Genomic DNA, 21,771 nt, shown 5'->3' with positions numbered 1-21,771 from the left:
TCATATGCACCTTATAATGTGCACTGAGGACCTTAATTGATTAGTTGCTCTTATGCCTTTTGTTTCAAAACCACGTTTCTCCACCCGCGCTTTTCTATTTTCGTCCAGGTCAGTTATTCAAAAGCTCTCTGATGAATATTCACTACCAGAGCAAAATCTTTACAGATATTTTCAAGTCCATTCTTTTGTTTGTTCTTATGGGTAATCCCCCGATGACTATGACAGCCTGTTCTTTAGGCTTCTCATTTCCATTGTATTGGCACAAGACATCCACGGCAGCATCACCAGGTCTCAAATCCATTTCATGTTTTCCTTTTCATGGGATAAATGTCAGCGTTTCCGTTCAGGAATAATACACATACTTAGTACTAGATGGACCTTTCAACACCATTTCAAATATTATCAGAGAAGCAGTGACGCCAAAACTGTTCATTGGTTTGTTCCGGATCTCGAAAAAGAAAAGCACCCGGACTGAAATATCTTCTATATATGCTGAACTATAATGGATGTATTGTCATCAAATATTGTATAGTTACGCTCCGCAGAAGGTGAAAGCTATTGACTTTGGTGACCCGCTGACATTACCGCTAGCAGATTCTTTACTTATGCTGTGAAATATCACTCTATTTAAAGAACGGGGAAATATTTGCTATATCCCCAGATAATATCCTTATTGTGGCACCACCATGAACCTGACATTTTTAGTGGAATGTCTTGGCATTGCCCTTAATTGTAATAACGTCATTGATCCACTCACAGGTCCCTAACAACGAAATCAGCCTTTGAAGTTGATTTTACTTTAGTTCATCGGCCCTTTGTGTTCAGTGCCGATTGGTACATTTCCAAACATGTGAGCAGCTGAGGCGTTTACGTTGTCGGAAAGTAAACCGTAAGCATGTTGGCATTGTCATGGTTAGTATGAGTAGAATCTCTGACTTTTCTTTAATGTGAAAGTCTCACAGTTGGTTTCTGCTCCCTTATCTTGTCTCTTAGATGCCCGACATTTACCTTTCGTTCTGTTTGTGCGACCAATTCTGCCAAAAGCATGCTTATCATGCCAGGATCATGTCCTGTCTGTTATATTGTAACGGTCCTGCACTGTGTGTTTTATTCTAGCAGCTGGATTCATAAATGACTCACAGCTTTTATTTATCTAGTTTGTGACTCTGAGCTGTTCGCTTAAATGTGGAAGCGCATCTAATGGAATGGATTCTGAGCTTATATCTCAGATTCATAGTATCTGCGTATCTGAGTCTACAGTGACATTCAGACAGAAGCTTTCAGGGAACAGTGCCCTGCTTCATGTTCTCTTCTAAACCAGCTTTGAGCTGTTTGTGTCATCAACTCAACCTGAGACGTGGATGAGGAAAACGTCTCTGCATTTCTTTGGCCATAACAATGTCAACGACTGTGTGTAACTGAACTGAATTCAACTCCAAATCAGCTGAGACAGAGTTGAATTCCATCAAATTAAATTTAATAGAAGCAAACTGAACTGAACTGAACTAGTGGTCATTGACGCTGCGAGTAACTGAAGGAGAGGAAGAATGTGGTGGGAAGAAGGAAAGGAGCTGGTCTTCACAGCATTTGAGACAAATTGAAAGGGACAAGCTAATGACTGGGGTCACTCAGAGCCTGGCAGGCAACCCACAAACAACACGAGTGAGAGCAGGTCTCCTAGTCTGTGAGTGGTCCTCTACCAAGTAGAAAACGCAGCTCAGGTATAATTAATTCACCACTGTGCATGTTTCAGCAAAAAACACTCCTCTCCACAATGTTGTTCGACGCCGCCTTACATGTTTGGTCCATTATTTCCCCCACTTTGTTCCTTGTTCTTCTCACCAAAGAACGAGACCATTTGCTTCCTCCCCATCAGCAGTCGGGCTTCTCCACCGGTCCTGTCTGCTGCTAACATTGATAGCCTGAAGCCCTTCTCCTATTTCTTTCCTGGTTGGTAAATTCCCTCATTTGGTCTCGGATTGGGTTTTTATTGGTAAAGTTCCGCGCACAGATCTTACTGTGGTCTCTGATGGCTTTCGACTTCCGCAGTTTAGGTCTGTGAGGCCTGTGGGTGCAGTCAGTGCTGTTGGTCCTGATACAAGGGGCTTTATTTCCTGCCAGCACTGGACTCTGATCAAACAGCGATTTTCTGCTCAGCACTTCTGTAGGACTCATTAGCGAGCCCTTTATTGGCTTGTTCGGGCAGATACTTTTGGACAGCAACAGTGTGTGTGTGTGTGTGTGTGTTCGGCGTGTGTGTGTGTGTGTGTGTGTGTGCGCGTGCGTGCGTGCGTGTGGTTGCCCGGTGTAAGAGTGTCCCACCTGTTCCCACTCGCTGGATGTGCATGTGTGCACTGGGAGGGTCATAAATCCACTCTGCTCTCAGATGAGTGATATAACCCTGCAGGAGAGCTGGTCGTCAGCCACGTCTCAGACTGTGTGAGAGCTCCACCTGCTGGCTCAGCGCCACTTCTCCCGTCCGCTCACCTGACCAGAGACAAAGGCGCCGATCCAAGCTCCAGCCTATTAGAGCTCGACAGCCATCTGGTGCTTTCTCTAGATTGATGTCTGTGACGGGATCTTAACGAGTCTGCCGGGAGTCACATTCATCGCAGGCTCCGTTTACGGATGCGCTCTATGAAGGGAGATGGTATTGATATTTCATTACGAGTCTAATAAAGGGCAGCCAGTATTGAGTTTTCATTAATAGGGCTGGTTTGGTGCAGATTAACATGTCTACGCTGCTCATTATGACTTGGAGAGGTGCTAAATGACTCCGGCTGGGTGTTTTAACTGGCCTCAATGGTTTGACCGATCTAACAATCAACTGCATTCGTGAGAAAGTAGATAAGGAGACACAGACTGGCAGATAGAGAACAGACTGAGAACGGCGAGCAACCAATATGGAATCAAACAGACAGCAAAAGTCAAAATAGACACGGAATGTGAGTGAGTTAACAAAGAGAACCGAATAAGAGACAAACCCTTAACTACCAAACCTCTCTCTTGGTTGGTGTTGGGTCTCCCGAGCAGACCAGCTGGCTGTCAAGTCGTTAGCAAGTGCGACCCCACCGGGTAAATATCTCCAAACCGCGAGCAAACACGAGACCGTCAATCCGACGCGGTGTGGCTGCTCAACAATGCAGCTGCCCGTGTGCAGCGAACGCTGGCCTGTCCTTGACGGCGGCTCTCGCTGCGTCTCTTTGCTGTGACACAATGGCGGGTGGAGCCTCGTGGATTAATGGGGAGAGATGAGGTCGCAGAGCAGAGAGGCTTATAACGTCAGGGCGGAAACACTTCCTCGCACACGAGGGGTCTTCTTTCCAGGGGTGAGTCTGGGGGCAGTCTGAACTTTCAGCACCATGGACAGTGCCGCGGTGTCGGGACGTGGAGGCACATTCTCTCTGCCCCTTTGGGTTTGTGGCTGTGTTCTACACTAAGCCTGATGTTTGGTGGTGTTTCTTGTCAGGGCACTGTAATATTGCAGTGTGTGTGCCGCAGTACCCTCTGGAGTCACTGGACTAAATAAGGGCCATTCACCTTCTGGTATTATCTGCAGCACTTTGGCGCATCTTAAAGTGGCAGCGCCTCCATTAAAATGAGTGATGATCCAGGTCTGTTCCCACGGCGGAAAGCCAAGACTTTTAGGCATTAATGGATGAGCCTTTTACCAACACAGTGCTCCCACCCTGCAACTTTGTGCATGTTCATGTGTGTGGGTGCATGAGTGATGTTTATCTGTAATTGGGGAGATAAGGTTTCTAACAGATCTCTGCTGTTCCAGTGAGTGAGTACAATAAAGGGAAGATGTGTGTGCATCCATGCTTTTCATTTATGCATTCACTCATTTCTTCATTCATATGACATGCTAATGCTGATATTACAATATGTATTTTCTGCAGCATTTGATGTATCAACCCTTGGGTGTGTTTTCTGCTTCTGTTTACAGAAAGTGTCCCAGTATACCATCATTGTCCAGGCCACTGACATGGAGGGTAACCTGAACTTTGGCTTGTCCAACACAGCCACGGCCCTCATCAGCATCACCGACATCAACGACAATCCCCCAGAGCTGACAGTCAGAACGGTGAGTCCCAGACTTGTTTTTCCACAATCAATGTCAGCCGTTTCTTGCCGCTTCACTTATTTGTTGTGATAACTATTTATTTAAAAGCCATTTCTTCAAGGTTTATCATCTGGTTGTTTGCAATAAATTAACACTGCTCTGGCTGCTCTTCAAGCTCCAAAATAAATCTTCCGTGGACTTTAAAATCTGCTCCACATGGAGGAGTTGATAGAACCAACGTTATTTGTAATCTGCATCATTGAAAGTGTGTTTTCTTTCTTTTTTGGATTGAGATTGTCAAAAGGAAATGCAGTGAAATATGGACTTCACAGACTAAAAAGTTCCTGCTCAGTAAATCACAGTTGTTTTACTTCAAGCTGGACCATCTCACTCAAACAGGGACATATTGAACATAGCTTATAATATATATATTGATTTGATTACATTAATGTGTCAATTTATTTAGAAGAAATTTTAAACTTTAAACTTCTGCCGCTGAGGGAATACCGCTTTTTAAAAGGACCTTTAGAAGTATTTGCACAAATAAAAGTCTGCAATTATCTACTTTTATTGTTGAATTTTGCGCCTAACAATTAATTAATCTCACAATAAACCTAGAATGCGATTAATAGCATATACAAACCTCTCATATAATCTCTCCACCCAGTTCTAATTCTTCCCCGGGGCCTCCTCCCAGCTGGCAGTGCCTGGAACGCCTCCCTAAGGAGGCAACCAGGGGGCATCCTTACCAGATGCCCGGACCACCTCAACTGCCTTCCACTTAAGGAGCAGCGGCTCCACTTGGCTGAGCTTCTCACCTTATCTCCAAGGGAGACGCCAGCCGCCATCCTGAGGAAACCCCATTTCGCCCGCTCTTACCCCGCGACCTAGTTCCTTCGGTCATGACCCAACCTTCATGACCATGGGTGAGGGCAGGAATGAAGATTGACCGGTAGATCCAGAGCTTTGCCTTTCCGGCTCAGCTCTGTTTTTGTCAAAACAATGCGTTGAAGCAAATATAATTCCGCCCCACTGCTCGGATTCTCCGGCCAAACTCGCACTCACTCTTCCCCTCACCCTTGAACTCCTTCACCTGGGATAAGGACACATTACCTTCCCGGAGTGGGCAATCCATCGGTTTCCTGCTGGGAACCGTGGCCTCAGATTTAGAGGTGCTGATCCTCATCCCAAACGCTTCACCGTTGACTGCCAAAGGCTCCAGTGAGAGTTGGAGGTCACATCTGCAAAAAGCCACGATGACATCCGCAGCCCCCCGAGCCGTAAACCCTCGTCCCCCCCGACTACGCCCCGATATCCTGGCCATGAATACACAAACTCTCACTGCCAGAAGAGCATAAAAGGTTCCACAAAGAGAGTTCAAATGTATAAATAGTAGTTAGTAGACTGTTTGCTACACACGATACTGTCCATCACCAAATTAGTGTAAATTTTAGTGTGTAATTAGTGTACATATAAAATAAGAATTAAAATGTCATTTTGAGGTCTGGCCCAAAGCTTAGCCCTGCATCGGCCACGCTGATAAATGCTCCTTTAATCTGAACCCCGTTGTCCCATAGAGCCACTATTCGACACACACAGTAGAAAAATACTTCAAAACAATGTTCTGCCTGTCAAGCACAACAACCATCCAACAGCGGCTCAACTGCAATATGTTTTCAGACAGCATTGAGACGGAGGGAATTCTAAAACAACGGCTGACAAAGATATAGATACGGTCGGCTAAAATAAGAACGTGAAACAACAATGACAGCCGGAGAAAAGCGGTGCGAGAACAACATATGGAGAGACGGAAAGGCGCCGCCGTCAATGGAAGTGAGAAATCTGACTGGTTTTGCTGGTGGGAGCTGCGCTGCTCGCTCCTTCCCTCTCTGGGTTAGTTGCTGCCAGCGGGGCCTCTGGTCCCCGATGCCTCCACGCCGGCCCACTTTACAACAGCCTTGTGTGTGCGGGGGGGGCTTTTGACTGTAGGTGAGCCCACCGTCGCTTCGACGGCCCGTGTTCTCGGCCTCTCTGACCGAGGATTGTCGCCGCTGCTCCTCGCCCGAGCGCTTTGGCTTTCATTCGGTTGCAGGGAGCTCAGAGGTGCAGCGTGCGGTGTGTCGGCGTCACGCGCTGTGACCCCCGTCCGCTCGGCGGCGTGCGTGCGTGTGCGCCAGTGCGGTTCCGGCCCGTGCTCTGATAAGAGCTCCACAGCTGTCGGGTTTACTGCCCACCGCTCGTAGCTGCGCGGCCCCCGAACAGAGTCCTCCCGCTGGCCAGACTATGGTCCTGCTGCACTCCAATAGTCACAAAACCCCCCAAAATGGTGCTGCTCCTGACATTGACCGCACACGGTGATGTGTGCTCACACCCGCTGGGAAAGAGCGTCTGTCATCTCTCCGGGGCCCCGTTACTTTGCACCAAAACCCTCGTTGGCAAATGACTGTAGATTTGCCCGAGCTTGTCCATAAAGGAGCCGCTGATTAATTATTTCCGGTGTGACTCAAAGGTAATGAGTGGAAATGAATAAAAACGCGTTGTCATGTGTCCTTCACTTACGACAAGCAAGCGCAGACGTGAACATCCACGGCGAACAAATTGTTTCCCAGCCAGATGCCATTTCCGCTGCTTTGTCAATCTCTACTTTTTGTTTATGCTTCCCACACAAACAAGTAGTCCCGCAGCCGTTCCGTCATTATTTGTGCATGACAGACACGGGAAGAATTCATTGCTCTCTGCAGGAGGCCCGGGGAAAACATAAGCGAGCTAATTAAGTGAAATTGCCTGCGGGGGCGTAACCCGAGCTGATATATAGCGGCTAATTTCAAGAGGAAGGAAAAAAACAATCCGAATCTTTTATTTGTTTCACCACGTGGGCCTGGCTGTGCAACGTTAGCTCCGTGTTTCCCTAATCGAAGTATTTAATCTAGTGCATCACACCCCTGCCGAAGGGTCCGTCACTGATGGGGAGCAGGAGAAGCGTTGGGAAGGCTCGATCTCACAGACCAGACTGGCTTCCACAGCTCAACAGAGTGCTCTTAGTGATTCACCCGTAGAGTTCCAGTTTTAAGTAGATGAAAGCTTTGGAGTGCCAGGTATCATTCACCCCCTGTCCCCTGATTCCCACCCCTTGACTTTGATTTTTTTGTTAAAAGAAAAGTAAAAAAGAGCAGACTGCTCGGCTAAGCGGCTTGATCTGTCTGCAACATGAAGAAGGAGACCAGCGGCAGACGGCAGATGCCAGTAGCTGTGTCTTTATTACGGCATAGTGGAGACATAACAGTGTCTTAAGTGGCCTGATGGCAGCCTGATATTAGTAGGAGTCCGTTGTGGGGACATTTATTTGTATATAAGGCTGTCATTACCCTTTGGTGTTGCTCTCAATGCCCCATTAAGAAAAATAAGAGCTCTTTCTGTCTTTTTGAGCTGTAGCTTTTCCGTCTAAAAAAGGACATTTTCATTTGCCGAGTCTGTTTTCAGTAAAACAGTAGTAGATCTCCCCTGCTGGGAAGTGCACCTTAATGCAGATTTATTTTCCAAAAAGGGCCGGTTGTCTGTGCAGTACTGGAGCCCAGCATTGATTTCCCCAGGCTGTGCTGCGGTACCACTCAGACCACTGAGGTCTGCTCGCGTTTGCACACTCAAACGTGAACACCGGTCATTAGAAATGATGTGGCATGAGTTCCCCTTTTTGAGGTGGGTAATGTGTGTAGTGCACGTTTCTGATCAATGGGGATGTTGACTGCTCATGAGTTTGGACGCCGTTTGTCAACGAGGCTGATTTGATTGGTGAAGTTCTAACAGCCTAAAGTGTCCCGGCCTCCGGCCATCCTTGGGAAACTCCGTGTCTCTGCTGGCTTATCAATGGTTCCACAGTGCATTTTAGTGAAGGAGGCCATTTTGGAAGCGTCCTCTCCGACAGAGCGCGCTCCATTTGGCCGCCTGACAGCGCAGCCCAAACCAGCGCGGAAGGTTCGCGGCGGCGTTTGTTGCTGAAGCCCGAGGTGAAAATGAAACGGAGGAGCCCACACAGGAGAGTCTGAGAGTGCATATTTCATTTGTTCCGTGCTCATCAGCGCGGTCGTACTGCAGGCGATGGGAGAAGAAGAAGAAGAGGGAGGGAGGGAGAGGAAGAGCGAAAAAGGGCAGTTTGGACACTGCTTCAGTCCCACGATGATGAAGCCATTAAAGTGAATGCGATCTGGCAGACACACCCCATAAACAGGTTTGACGCTTCGCGAGAGGAAAGGCGGATTATTGCCGAACAATGTCAGCTTTTATTGTGCGTCCCTCTGTAGCTTATAGCAAATCCCTATTGAGAAGGACATGCATCCTTCTGCGCAGTGAGTTTGTCTTCAGGCTCTGCAGCTGTAACCAAGTTTCCTCCTGAGTTAGTTCAGAGGGGAGTTGTTTCAGATTGCAATATAATGAAGATCATTAGCCAAAGATTATTCCTACCGCCGCCTTAATTACTGCACTTATCCAATTGCTTATTAAGACCTAGATTTGGTGAACGCAGAGAATCTCAATTAAATGGGTAAACACTTAATTGAACAAATCCATTAGTTCAAATAAGAGTTTCGTATGCGCGGACGCGGGGTGGAATAGGGGACGGCATTAACGTAATGGGAGATATGATTCTCTATTATCCACATTTAAACGGATGCGCCTCCTTCTGTCGGCTGCCTCCCTCGCCTATCTTTCTCATTTCTGCGCCATTTGTTTCGGTCTACATTCTGGGTGTAATGAGCATTATTGGCATAACCCTAAAAGCAGTTTGTTTTCATAACAACAGTTATGGAAAACGCTAAAAGATTGATGATGACACGAGCGAATGTTCAGAATCCCAATAAATCAACTCATTAGCATGCATTAGTCGACTCCTGGAGCAACAATTACGTTATCTCTCCCACCACCCTCCCCCGCCCCCTCCCGCCCCCTCCCCTCCGTCCCCTCCTGCGCTACAGTTTTCCGGGGAGGTGCTGGAGAACAAGGTGAACGTGGTGGTGACCAACCTGACGGTGGTGGACAGGGATCAGCCCCACAGCCCCAACTGGAACGCCGTGTACCGCATCGTCAGCGGAGACCCTTCTGGACACTTCGCCATCCGCACCAACCCCATCACCAACGAGGGCATGCTGACGGTGGTCAAGGTGAGACCCCCCCCCCACGCGTGCCGACGTCTACCGTCTGGCTCGGCTCTCCATTATTATTCAACGCAGCATCTAGCGTTCCCACCTGCTCCGTAGTGCCAGATGCTGAGTATTTTGGTCTCACATTGTTTGTATGTCATTTCTCAAATTGGAACACAATTAGAGCTAATTTCTGCAATCAGCCAGAGTCATTTCCCTCCCTGTTCAGCTTTCGGTATTTCTTTCTCCGTCGCTCTCGTGTAGGCGGTGGACTTCGAGATGAATCGGGCCTTCATGCTGACCGTGGTGGTCTCCAACCAGGCCCACCTGGCCAGTGGCATCCAGTCCTCGCTGCAGTCCACGGCGGGCGTCACCATCTCTGTCCAGGACGTGAACGAGCCGCCCGTCTTCCCCGTCAACCCCAAGATGATCCGCTTCGAGGAGGGCGTGCCCGCAGGGACCACGCTCACCGTGTTTGCTGCTCAGGACCCCGACCACTTCATCCACCAGATTGTCCGGTACTTCAACCTGATTAAATGGAGATTAGACGTTGGACAATGTCAACGTACCCGAACAAACATCATCAGAACCGAACATAATGATCGAACGCCTCGTTGGCCCGGGTTTGCCTTCACCAACCCCCTCCCCCTTGCGCAGCGCGTTCTGCAATGTGTACTACCTCGCTGCATGTAACACAACATGACACAACACAAGCATACTCCGTAAATCCTGCTTGGCATGTTTTGACATGACCTGCTTGACCTGAAATATCAAATCTATCTTTAAAGCTGCATTAATGGATAGTTACACATTTCATCTTATAACACGACATCCAAAGCTCACTAATAAAATAAATACATGAATTTAATAAGGTTCATGGGGGATGGTAAAGAAGTATTATAGCATAAACACAGTAACCCACTATTGTCTGCACTCTCAACCTGTCGTTTCATTTCTGAACATGAAGATTCTTGGATACATTTGCAGCGAAGATACTGTGCGGACTCCTGAGCGCTTCTTGATCTTCTGTGTACTGTTAGACATTTCTAATACTTGGGCCTAATCAGCGTGTTTGTCAGCGGTTTCTTCAACGTTTATCCTTCTTCACTGGCATCGTCACCCCTCCGCCCACAGACTGGGCTCGTTACCTCCCCGTTGCCAGGCGACTGGTGTAAAGAGGTCATCTGGTAATCGAGTTGGACGCTGTCTGCCCTCCTCAGAACCCCATCTCGTCTTCCTCCTCATTGAACCCGTCCTTCACCCACGCCGGGGTAACGGACCCCGCAGGCGTCGTGCCATCCAGCCATTGCCCCAGCGTTGCCCGCTAAGGTCCAGGGGCCAGTTTTCCTAATGTCAGGGAGACGGCCTGACGAACCCAACGCCAACGTAACCGAATTGAAAGCGAGGGAGGGAGTGTGAGACGTGTCCGTGTATACGTAAACACTAACATCTCCATCCAGATTTCGGGTCTCTTCTCTGAAAAACTAAGCGGGCTCAGTTCCTCTGATTCTTTGCGGGAGGCAGCTCCTCTTTTGCTCTCCTCTTTCCGCCTCACCCCTCTCCCTTCTCCCTCCCGCTGACCCCCATCGCTTTCTGCTCTGTCAGTCTGGGTGTCTGTTATTGATGCGAGCTCAGAGCTGCTGTCTTCTCCAAAGCTGCTGGCCAGCAGACACTAAGCTCCCGCTCAGACAGCCCGGTCTCTGCCGCTGCTGTGTTCCCTTTAGGCGACCTCGCTCGAACCCTCACTAATGTTCACAACAAACAGACAAAAAGACACTGGAAAGCAGAGCCGCAGACTCACAACATTAACACAAGCTCCCACAGAGGATCAGTGAAAGGCACTTTTCGGGGGATGGAAAAGGAGCCAGCTCATGTTATTTTCTTGCCTTTGGGGCAGGGTTCGGGTTCGGGGTTGCCTCTGGGGGAGAAGGAAAGCTGATGCGAGGGCCTTTTTGTCTGCTGATTCTACTGTTGGATGTGATTTACGTGGCAGCATGAGCTGATGTAATTGCGTTTCCCTCACACTGCGGAGTGTGGACATTTGGTCGGTCCTCACTTCTGAGGGTCTTAGCTTAATTCCTGAGTTTTGAGAAGACTCAAGAATGACAAATTAGAAAAAGGAAAAAGTCAAAATCGAATCAGCATGAGTCGAGACATGGTGACATTTACACGATGGGGCTACGCAGCCTGCAGAGCAGAAGCTCTGGGGGGCTCGACATTGGCAGGGTCAGAATGGCGATACTAGTCGTAAGTGGCGTGCATTGTGCAGAGATGCACAGTGAGACTCGTGCGCTAAAATGGACAAATATTTTTTCAAAAGGAAGAAAAATCGTTTTTATTTGAAAATTAGGAAAGGTCCAAAAGTATCACCGCTGATTTAACTGTAGTGAAGGGTATGTGCATGAGCTGTTGATGTGACCCAGGAGTCTCGCAGGCCCCGAGCGGACTATTTTGGGTTAAGTGTTAAGAGGATTTGCTTTGCACATGAAGACAGCAGGTGACATCTTGATGGCACAGGAAGGAGATGAGAGCGCCAGGCGCGACACGCAGGCGCCTGCAGGGCAACATCCGATCCTGACTAACACCGCGCGGCAGTCTCTTTCACCACAAATTTGGATTATTTTCATCTATTTATTCCAAGTGTGAGAGATACGATGGGCGGCATCTGTCATTATGTGCCTTTGTCTCCCTGTTTGCTGAGTGTTAACCAGCCTGGAAATGTGTGTCTGCAACTGGAAGTGGAATTAGTTTCCATTAGTTTCCTGTGAGGCACAAACTACCCGCCGTCGGCCTCCAACGCACTTTAAATACGTCCCCTTTCCCCCTCGTCACGTTCCTCAACCAGCCGCGCTTTCGCTCAGACACACGCCTCTGACCTCTCTCCCCTTTCCTTCTCTGTCTGCTCGGATGTTTCTCCTCCAGCTCACGTCGTCGCGGCGACGCGTCGGCCATCTCACCTTCCAGTGAGACTTTGTCTTTTCCGTAATCAGACGTTCCTCATTAGACCCGCGGGAGAAGCAACTCTTCCTCCTTCCTATGACGCGTGCCGTAAGCTGTGACCCCTGAACCCTCGGGACTGACGTCACCTGGTGGGCGGTTGAGTGTGACTTTAAATAAATAAGTAAATATGAATGGCCAAAAATAAGATCCATGACTGAGGGTAGACTTTAATCGCAGCTGTCACTTTTTCCTCCGTGGACGGGTCGAATGGAGACGACGATACATCAAAGGTGCTCGCCTGCTATTTCTTTTCATGGTAACGAACATTGAACCTTGCGGAATAAAAGACGCAGAGCTGCCGGAATTCAAATAACAGTTTTGGGCAAAAGTCAACATCTGGATTAATGAAGCATCTGGCTTTCGTCGCTGACCCTCAGTCTTTGTGGATGTCTGCGTGCACAGGTACTCCAAGCTGTCAGACCCAGCCAACTGGCTGAAGATCAACAGGACCAACGGTCAGATCACCACCATGGCCGTGCTGGACCGGGAGTCCATGTACGTCAGAAGCAACGTGTACGAGGCCACGTTCCTGGCCTTCGACAATGGTAAGTCCGGTAAGTCATGGTGTGTGTGTGTGTGTGTGTGTGTGTGTGTGTGTGTGTGTGTGTGTGTGTGTGTGTGTGTGTGTGTGTGTGTGTGTGTGTGTGTGTGTGTGTGTGTGTGTGTGTGTGTGTGTGTGTGTGACTCTAAAGGTTTTGGATGGATGGACATTTGTCGGTTGACGTTTATGGTCCCTGAAAGACGAATCCTTTTCACTCTGGTGATCCGACATTTGTGCTTTTGACTGAACAATTTCAGGAGATATTTGATGGATTGAGTTTTTATCGTCATCCCTACTTTATTTTTTATCCAATACTTCCATGATCAAATACTTGTGCATACCCATCAGCCTCATTGCTACTTTGTGTTCAGCGATAATAATTTAAGTATTTGAGCAGGTATAGTTTATGTCATTGGGGAACTGGCCTGAATTGAACTGAAGCCCTTGTTTTTTTATTTAATTTTTGGTGTAGATACATCCGCATGTTGGCCATTGAGCATTTGAGCATGCTGACGTTTCCAATACTTCCCATTTTACTTGAAATACTTGAAAGTTATTAAAGTCATGCATAGACTGCAGCCTTAACAAACGCAAACATTTGTGGATTCTTGGACATTTTTAAATATGTCACTGTTACATTCCTGCCGGAAACAGCACTCATACTCTGTATGAAGCGCACACATATGAACGGACCGTCTGATGGATGAAAAATGAAAACTGCATCTGCCAATGAAGGTCTTGGGCATCATCCCATCCGCCGCGACAAAGCTCAACTAAAGCGCTTCAAATGGAGGCGTTTGCTCTGTGTGGAGGTGGGGGGGACCCAGGTGTTTTTAATGAGGGAACCCAACTTAAGCTCAATGTGTTGACTCCCTATTGATTGTGGAAACCAGTGTCAACAAGGGGATATATTCCACTTTGACGAAAGTCTCTTTACTTATTCTACTGAAGCGAAGCGAAAGAAGCAACAAAGCACCCAGCCAATCATAACCGACAAGGCGGTCGATGGGCCCCGGGGCAACCGACCTCGACGCCGTCGATGCACCAAGTCGCTGTGTGATGGAGGAGAAATGGTTGAAATGGAAAACCGAGGGGCTACTGGGGCGCTGTACTGCGTTGCATCAGGAATCCGGATCGGCTTTCTGACATGTGGGCCGTGGTTGTCAACTGAGTATCAAGGCTACAATATATCACGGCAGTCTGTTTGTTCAATGATGCACTACACACACTTTCTCAAGTTTGCAATGTTGCAAATGTGCAAGTGTCCTGCATTCACTTAAGTGAAAAGGAAATAATGTAGAAGTATCAAAAGTGAAAGTATTCATTTATCTTCACGTTCATATATTATTATATAAGTGTCACTGGTTACTATTAAATGTGAGGAACAGGACTTGGAAGTATCTTGTGAGAATCAAATACTTTGTTGTATCACGTAAAGGATTAAGTTAATGATTCTCAGTTAAATGTTAAATTCACACACTACAAAAGCAAGTTGCTGAAGCTCTTGATTCACACGTGTTTGTCAGATGTGGATTAAAGTTCATTACATTGAATTTCAACTATTGTTTTCACATAAATTATGACACTTTTTGCTTGTAAAACCCATTTATAAGTATCATCATGTACATTTCAATGTCACTCGGTTATTTCTGTATTGCCCGCTTTAATCTGATAAATCAAGTCCTCATTTTGAAAGTAAAATCTATCTAGTGGCTTAAAGGTACAATACCGCTGAAATGTATTATTTTATCTAAGTACTGTGCTTTAGTTCATTTAAATTTGCTGATTGGAATGTTTATTTATTTATCTTTTTATTGACTCATTTTACATATTTTTCCATAACTCGAGAAATGAAAATCCGAGCTTAATCACTTGAGTGCCGTTTGTTTTAAAGCACACTTGAGTCTGTTGATCATTTAAATTCCTGCCATATGTTAGCGTCAGTAATTTGAATCACATCCCAGTGGAAACAACCACTAAACAAACACTAAGAGATTATCAACTATAAATCTTCACATCTTATCACACAAAATATTAATGACTAACTAAGAACCAATTATAGTGAGATTTTTCAAGAAAACGTCTGTGTTTATAAGATTTTAACACACAATAACTCCAAAGAAGCTTGGTTGTATAATCAGATTGGATTTGAACGCAGTCTGGCAACATAAAAAAAAAAAAAACCTTCCGTCTTCATTCAGATGATGCTGAATCCAGATTGGTCCGTATGATACACGTCATTGCATGTCGCCAGCCGAGGGACAAAGAGGGAGAAACGCAGAGAATACGACATGTGAAACCACCAAAGACTTACGCTCAAAGTAACAAACTCATTGAGAAAATACGTTTTCGCAGATTTGAAATGATCCCTTCAACAAAATCAGTTGGATGCATTCAGTCGGACTCACGCGGGAGTTCATCACAAAATGAGACGCACCAGCAGGACAACTTTTAATTCACTTTACTTTTTTGAAAGCAAGCGGTGCCCTAAGTAAGAACAATTATTCCCAGCACCATATTGTGCAGCACCGAGAGCAACAGAAACAGTACGGCAGAAAAACAACATTTCTCAGTCAGTAATTAAAGCACCAAGGAGATTTGCTGCAAATGCATAAAACATCAAAAATGTGTCTCCCATCCTGACGGTTCTGTTTTGGCCTGGTAGCCGTGGGAAACTTTGAATAAGTGATGATGAGCTTGTGTTGCCGGGTGTCGTAAAGGGGTTGGCGTCTTTACCCAGTGGGCTTTTCCGGAGTGCAGATAACAGCCGTTTTTATGTAAGAACGAGCCTCACTCTCTTTTCAGGAAGCAGCTGCATGGAAACACGAGCACCGGAAGAAATGTGTGCGTCCCTTTCATTTGTTCCCGCTGGTTCTGTTTGGGCACACGGTGTTGCCCTTCAACTTCCAGCCCCTCAGTAAACAAAACCTCTCCTCATCCCAATTGTTTATTTGCCTTCACGCCTCATTTTCCCTCCTCCTCACATGAATCAGCTGGAGATGTCATTGAAATTGAAAGGATCGTCTCTGCGTACGTCTTTAGCTTCCTCATCACACTGTCTCGCAACTCCCCATTCCTGCATTCCTGGCTCCATCTTCAGATCACCTCCGTTCTGCGCTCCTCCCTGGGTACGTCATTATTCGTCCTCTGACGATGCGCTTCCGCTCCGCCCTCAGGCTCGCCTCAAGCCAGCGGGACGGGAACCCTCCAGATCTACCTGATCGACGTGAACGACAACGCGCCGGTGCTGATACCCAGGGAGTCCCAGGTGTGCGAGCGCGCGCGCCCCAACTCCCGGGTCAACATCACGGCCTCAGACGCCGATGCCGACCCCAACGTGGGGCCGTTTGTCTTCGAGCTGCCTTCTTTCCCCGCCAGCGTTCGCCGCAACTGGACCATCTCCCGACTCAGCGGTACTTAAATGCTGCACTCTTGTTTTTACCGCCGCTCCGATTCATATTGCAAACACACACACACACGCCCTCCATCTCTGCTTTGCCCCTTGTGATGTATATTTTAGGAGGTGTGTGTGTGTGTGTGAAATGATATATTTAGCTTTCCCAGCTGAATTAAACCATAAACGTAACAGATGCGATGCAAAAGCCCCCCGCAGAATAACTGGCGACATCAATCAGGGGGCCGGGGATTGCTGTAAGCTGCGAGAGAAGTCCAAGTTTAACTAAATGTCTCACAAAGCCCACAGTGAGAGACACGTCTGGCATCCAGCGTTGACGTACGATCCATCGTTTGTGACAAATGAGATCCATTCGTCTCTCCGTCCCCCGAGCGGCCGGTCTGTCACCTAATCCACCCAGATGGATGTATCACAGCAGTTGTCTTGAGGACAAATCTGATCACATACCTGGATCCTTCTCCCGCCGAGGCCCTTGTCTTGGCTTGACTGAGTGATAGATGCTGAAGGTCATACGTTGTGTTTTCTTTTTATATCCGTAATGCATCATCCCCGCACAGCGCTCCTTCTGATACATGCCAGAGCGATTGCCGTGCACTCGGTTTGGTTGCAGCTTTTATTTAGTGTGTCACTCCCTTGTACCTATGACAGGATATCCTGGAGGGAACAAAATGTAATTCCTCCACAGTACACTGTCTAATCTTATGTCCCTCCTTCTCACTTCCCTTTGTCCCCCATAACCCCCCCCCGGGCCTCCAGGTGACTACGCTCAGCTGAGGCTGAGGATCCCGTACCTGGAGGCCAGCGTGTACGAGATCCCCGTCATCGTGTCCGATTCCGGGAACCCTCCTCTGTCCAACCGCTCCGTGATCAGAGTCAAAGTCTGTCCTTGTGACGACAACGGAGACTGCAGCGCCACGGGGGCCGTGGCGGCCGCCGGCCTCGGCACCGGGGCCATCATCGCCATACTCATCTGCATCATCATACTGCTGAGTGAGTACAACGTTTTTTGTGGATCGATCGGTGAATCCAATGTGCGTCACGCTGGTGAAACGAGGATTTGCAGGTAACATCTTTCTGTTTGACAGGCATGGTTCTGCTGTTTGTGGTGTGGATGAAGCGCAGAGAGAAGGAGCGGCAGGCGAAGCCTCTGCTGATCGACCCCGAGGACGACGTCAGAGACAACATCCTCAAATATGACGAGGAGGGCGGAGGAGAGGAGGACCAGGTATCGTTTGAAGCTCATGGATGGATACGTAATTGAGACGTTAAAGGCTGTAAAGACGGCACTACGGTGGTATTATGGAAGGTTGGGAATGTAATAATAGATTATAATACTTTAGTCTGCATAAGGGAAACTAGTCTGATCAAGAAGAACCAAAAGTGACACAAGTCAAACTCATGTATATTCCAAGAGGCATTAGCATAGTTCAGGAGTCTGTCTAGCCACTCAATTAAAAATCTATCAAATTTATCATTTAATCATGGCGGCAACTAATGACTATTTTAAGTGTCAATTAGTCTGCTGACATTTTCTTTATCAATAGTTTTGTGAAAGAATTACACTCGTCGCTCATTCCCATCGTTCCCAAAACAAATGCATCATCAAAGCTGACAGATCTGAACCGGGAACAATGAAACGAGTCCCGAATACAAAAACGATATCCAAAAGTGAGACCATAGATTCTTTTTTTTTTTAAAATAACCGTGAGGATTCAGGTGGCCAATATGTCGTTTATAAAGAATATTCCTTTTTAAGTGAGTTAGAAAAAAGTTTCCCGTGTGTCAATCTGCCCTTTGCCCCACAAGCAAGTGCTGGGACTGAAAACGCTGGCCGGCTTGAATGCCAAGTACAGTCTGATGTGCAACTCTTTCCATGCGATGACTCCAGTTTCCTCTGTAGAAATAGATCTATAAGTCATAACCACACCATTCCTCTTTATTTTATCATTTTATACATCCCTGAACATCCTCGTTTCAAGCTGTACAACACGAGGAATTGTGGGTAATTCCCTCAAGGAAAGGACTGCAGACTCACAAAAGGGCTGAAAGTCTGTCGGAACGCCCTGCAGCACAGATGTATCTGCAGGTCAGACCTGAGAATGATGATCAGAGTCAGTGAGTCGGTGAGACGGACAGTGGGAGCCGTACCCACTGGGATTCCAACACCACGCATGTCCAGCGCCGTCGACACACCAAGGGGTTCAGGATGTGTGGTTATTTGCTACGGGACCCTACTTAATACATTTAACTAAAGAGCAGTCAGTAGATAAATTAGATAAATGTCATAGAACGAGCAAACGTGAAAAGATTACAGATTAAATCTTGATTTTCTTTCCCTCTATGGCCGCCGTCCAGGACTACGACCTGAGCCAGCTGCAGCAGCCCGAGTCTTTGGACCACATCATCAGTAAGCCGGCGGGGGTCCGCAGGGTGGACGAGAGACCTGTGATTGCTGAGTCACAGTACCCCGTCAGACCCAGTCTGCCCCACCCCGGAGATATAGGAGACTTCATTAACGATGTGAGTTCAAGGGTGGAGGGAAACTGTCTGTGTGTTTGCTTGGTTACCTGCACTGTGTGTGTGTGTGTGTGTGTGTGTGTGTGTGTGTGTGTGTGTGTGTGTGTGTGTAACCACAGGAAATGCTCTTATTGCACAGAGGAGGTTGTGCGTCCGTCACTCTTTGCCCGTCTCTGTGTCTCCAGGGTCTGAGAGCAGCAGACAACGACCCCACGGCCCCCCCCTACGACTCCCTGCTGGTGTTCGACTACGAGGGCAGCGGTTCCACCGCTGGATCCGTCAGCTCTCTGAACTCCACCAGCTCCGGGGACCAGGACTACGACTACCTCAACGACTGGGGCCCCCGCTTCAAGAAGCTGGCCGATCTCTACGGGGGAGGGGACGACGACTGAGACGGGGCCGGAGGGTGGGGGGGGGGGGCGCGGCAGAGGAGGCGGGGTCCGTTGGATGCCCCCTAGAAAACCGGGCGTGGGCCGAGAACATGACGCCGCCTCCATGGTGGGCCTGCGGGAAGCGGACCCCCCTCCCCCCCCACAGACAGCGGCCGATGCACCGCACTACAGCGCAACTGTATTCTGGCTTTATATTTCGTAGTGGCGAGTTTCTAGTGTGACGTTTCTTCCTTTTTTGTTTTGTCGCTCTCTCACGGCGCTGGACCCCCGGGGCCCTCGGCGGGCGAACCAAGGCGGCCGTGAGAGACACCAGTAGTGAATTAGTGCCGGTTTGATTTTCAAAACAAACGTCCCTTGCTTTAGTCTCACACTGAAGAGAATGTTTTTGGGAGCGACGCTCTCCGACTCTCTCTCTCACTCTGTCGACTTGAATTTCCTTAGAACAGAAGCACTGTCATTTTATAAAGTGCCTTTTGTGGTGTGTTTTTGTATCAGACTCCTGCTATCTCAGGATCGTTTGCCATTCGTGCAGTCTAGTGGAGGCGCGTTCTCTTGTCGACCCCCCCCCCCCCCACGCCCGCCGTCCTCCCCCCTCCCCCCCCCCGCCCGCCCTCATCACACCAGCCCCGCCCGTCACTCTCCCCTTTACAGCTGTGCAGACGAAGAACCCCAGCAGCCGGTCCCGGGAGGGAGGGGACGTAACCCGGGGCCGACTCTCGGACATCATCACCCAATGAATTACGGCTTAATAGACGAGCCGGTACCCGTTGCCGTGGGGATGACAACACCCTTCCCTCGAGGACCCGCCCCCCCCCCCCCCCCCGGTTTGACTTTACAGAAGCATCGCCGGTCGACACGCCGACGTCGCGTGAGAGCGTTTTTATACGTGTGGGGGGTTTTCTAACTTAGTGGAGAACGCCTGCCTTTCCTCTGAGGACTCACGAGTTTCGCAGCCTTCATGTTGAGATGCTTGCCTGCCCTGTTTGGTTTTGTGTTGCTCTCTCCACAGTGTAAAGCTTCTGTAGGCATGATCTCCGAGCGGCCAGGCGGCGAAAGAAAGTGCAACCGGAAATGACTCGGAAACAATCTGAAAAGATCTTTCTTTTTTCTTCTTTTTTCTGTCGCCTTGAACATTCCCGTTTTTTTTTTATAGGCCAACGAAAATATTAAAAGGTGCATGATTATTATTATTTTTTTCAAAACGTTTTACTCAAAGCACTTGTTACTATGTGGTGAGAATGTGAAAATAGTCAGCGGTAACTATATGAGTATACTCTGTATAAAGACACTGAGAAAATAAAAATACTGTAAGATACCTATTTTTGAAGTATTGATGACATAAAAGTTGCTGCTCTTTCTCTGGCTCTTCATCGGGCTTTTGGGGATTTTTGGCCCGTTCATTCTTAATATTATTTTGTTTATTTGTCTTTTGTTGAAGCATCATTCAGCTGTTTTAAAGATTCCTGCTTACACGTGTTTTGTTTTTGCTTTTCTTCACATGATTGTTTTCTAAATGCTTTGTTTATACTCCTTTTATATGTGAAAACACATCCTTCCCCTTTTCACTCTCTGTTGTCTCTTGACGGATGTCCTCCTCCTGTCGGGACAGGGGACGGTTCGTTAGCCATGCCTGCTGATAGTTGTTCTATTATTCAGTGTCCTGGAATTCTTTTATTCAGTCATCTAGATACTGGATGTGTGCTTCAGAAAATAAACAAGATGTGTTTTGAAAATGCGCCATGTTTTTTTTAGATATAATCCCTGCAAATCATCCCTTAATCATCCTCGGGTGGATGCTGCTGCACTGTGTGACATGGCAAATATAATTAGACTCTGGGCTTGAAATCTTAACGGGCTGCGTCTTGTATTTACGATCATTATTAATTGAGCCTTGACTAAAAAACGCTGTGTTGGAATTTCTGACCCCCCCCCCTCCACATCCCATCCATATATATACAAATTCCACATAATAGCTTCAGATTATCGCATTTCCACCTTTGTTCGTGAGATGATCGGTTTGTATTTGCATTCTGAGTGACCATCTCAACTCTTTTACAGTGAGATTTTAGTATTAAATGATAAGCGAAATAAACTCCCTTTGGAATTACTCTGCTAATCTTTGATCCTATTGTTCGCAGATGGCGTCGTTTTCTAATGAAACACCCGCTTATCTGTGCTTTTATTGCATCCCAGAAGAGGGAGTTGGAGAGGTCAGGAAGTACATTGGTGTCCGTTCCTTTTGATTTCAATTAGTCAGCTGAAGCACCAGAAAACCCACTGGGGAATTAAAGGGATTTAATACTCTCCGGCTGTGTGTCTATCAATTAGCCACACCATTAATCCCCACGGCGTAATCTCATTAGATAGAGCGCCTTTAATGAGACACCCAGAGAGAAAGCAGAGCGGCAGCCAGCGAGAGAGGGGGAGAAAAATGAGGCGCCGGCGAAATGTAGGTAGGCCGTGTGGAGAGGTGATTAGTAGGATGGAAGACCGGGTCAGCAGAGACGTATAGAGAGACGGCGGGGGGGGGGGACAATGCATAACATTTAGTCAAATGGTTTGGTAAAAAATGGTTGATTATGAGGTGGAGGAATAGCGATTAGTGGGTCGTCCATTATCAAGACTATTTATTACCAAAATGTGTTTTGACTTGGCGGTCAAATTCCTTGTATGTCTAACAGATTTTGCTGGGACTTGTCAGTGGGTCG

At 47.6% G+C, this 21,771-nt stretch overlaps 1 protein-coding gene across 3 annotated transcripts in view; it reads left to right on the top strand.

Moving 5' to 3' along the window:
* Window positions 1–20,796, top strand: part of cdh4 (cadherin 4, type 1, R-cadherin (retinal)) — a 144,010-nt gene extending 123,214 nt beyond the window's left edge. For 2 of the 3 annotated variants that reach the window (XM_040204418.2, XM_078092392.1), the window contains 9 exons: window positions 3,950–4,087; window positions 9,034–9,219; window positions 9,463–9,716; window positions 12,601–12,752; window positions 15,916–16,152; window positions 16,911–17,144; window positions 17,240–17,379; window positions 18,510–18,674; window positions 18,857–20,796. In XM_040204418.2, the coding sequence (XP_040060352.2) occupies window positions 3,950–4,087; window positions 9,034–9,219; window positions 9,463–9,716; window positions 12,601–12,752; window positions 15,916–16,152; window positions 16,911–17,144; window positions 17,240–17,379; window positions 18,510–18,674; window positions 18,857–19,063 (1,713 nt within the window). In that variant the 3' untranslated portion in view covers window positions 19,064–20,796. The remainder of the gene's footprint in view (window positions 1–3,949; window positions 4,088–9,033; window positions 9,220–9,462; window positions 9,717–12,600; window positions 12,753–15,915; window positions 16,153–16,910; window positions 17,145–17,239; window positions 17,380–18,509; window positions 18,675–18,856) is intronic. The other variant, XM_040204419.2, reaches the window with a different exon arrangement.
* The last annotated feature ends 975 nt before the right edge of the window (window positions 20,797–21,771 follow it).

Source organism: Gasterosteus aculeatus, chromosome 17 (genome assembly GCF_964276395.1).
Source record: "Gasterosteus aculeatus chromosome 17, fGasAcu3.hap1.1, whole genome shotgun sequence".
NCBI classification, from domain to species: Eukaryota; Metazoa; Chordata; class Actinopteri; order Perciformes; family Gasterosteidae; genus Gasterosteus; species Gasterosteus aculeatus.
The sequence above is the reverse complement of the archived record's forward strand: the minus strand, read 5'-3'. Positions and strand labels throughout refer to the sequence as shown.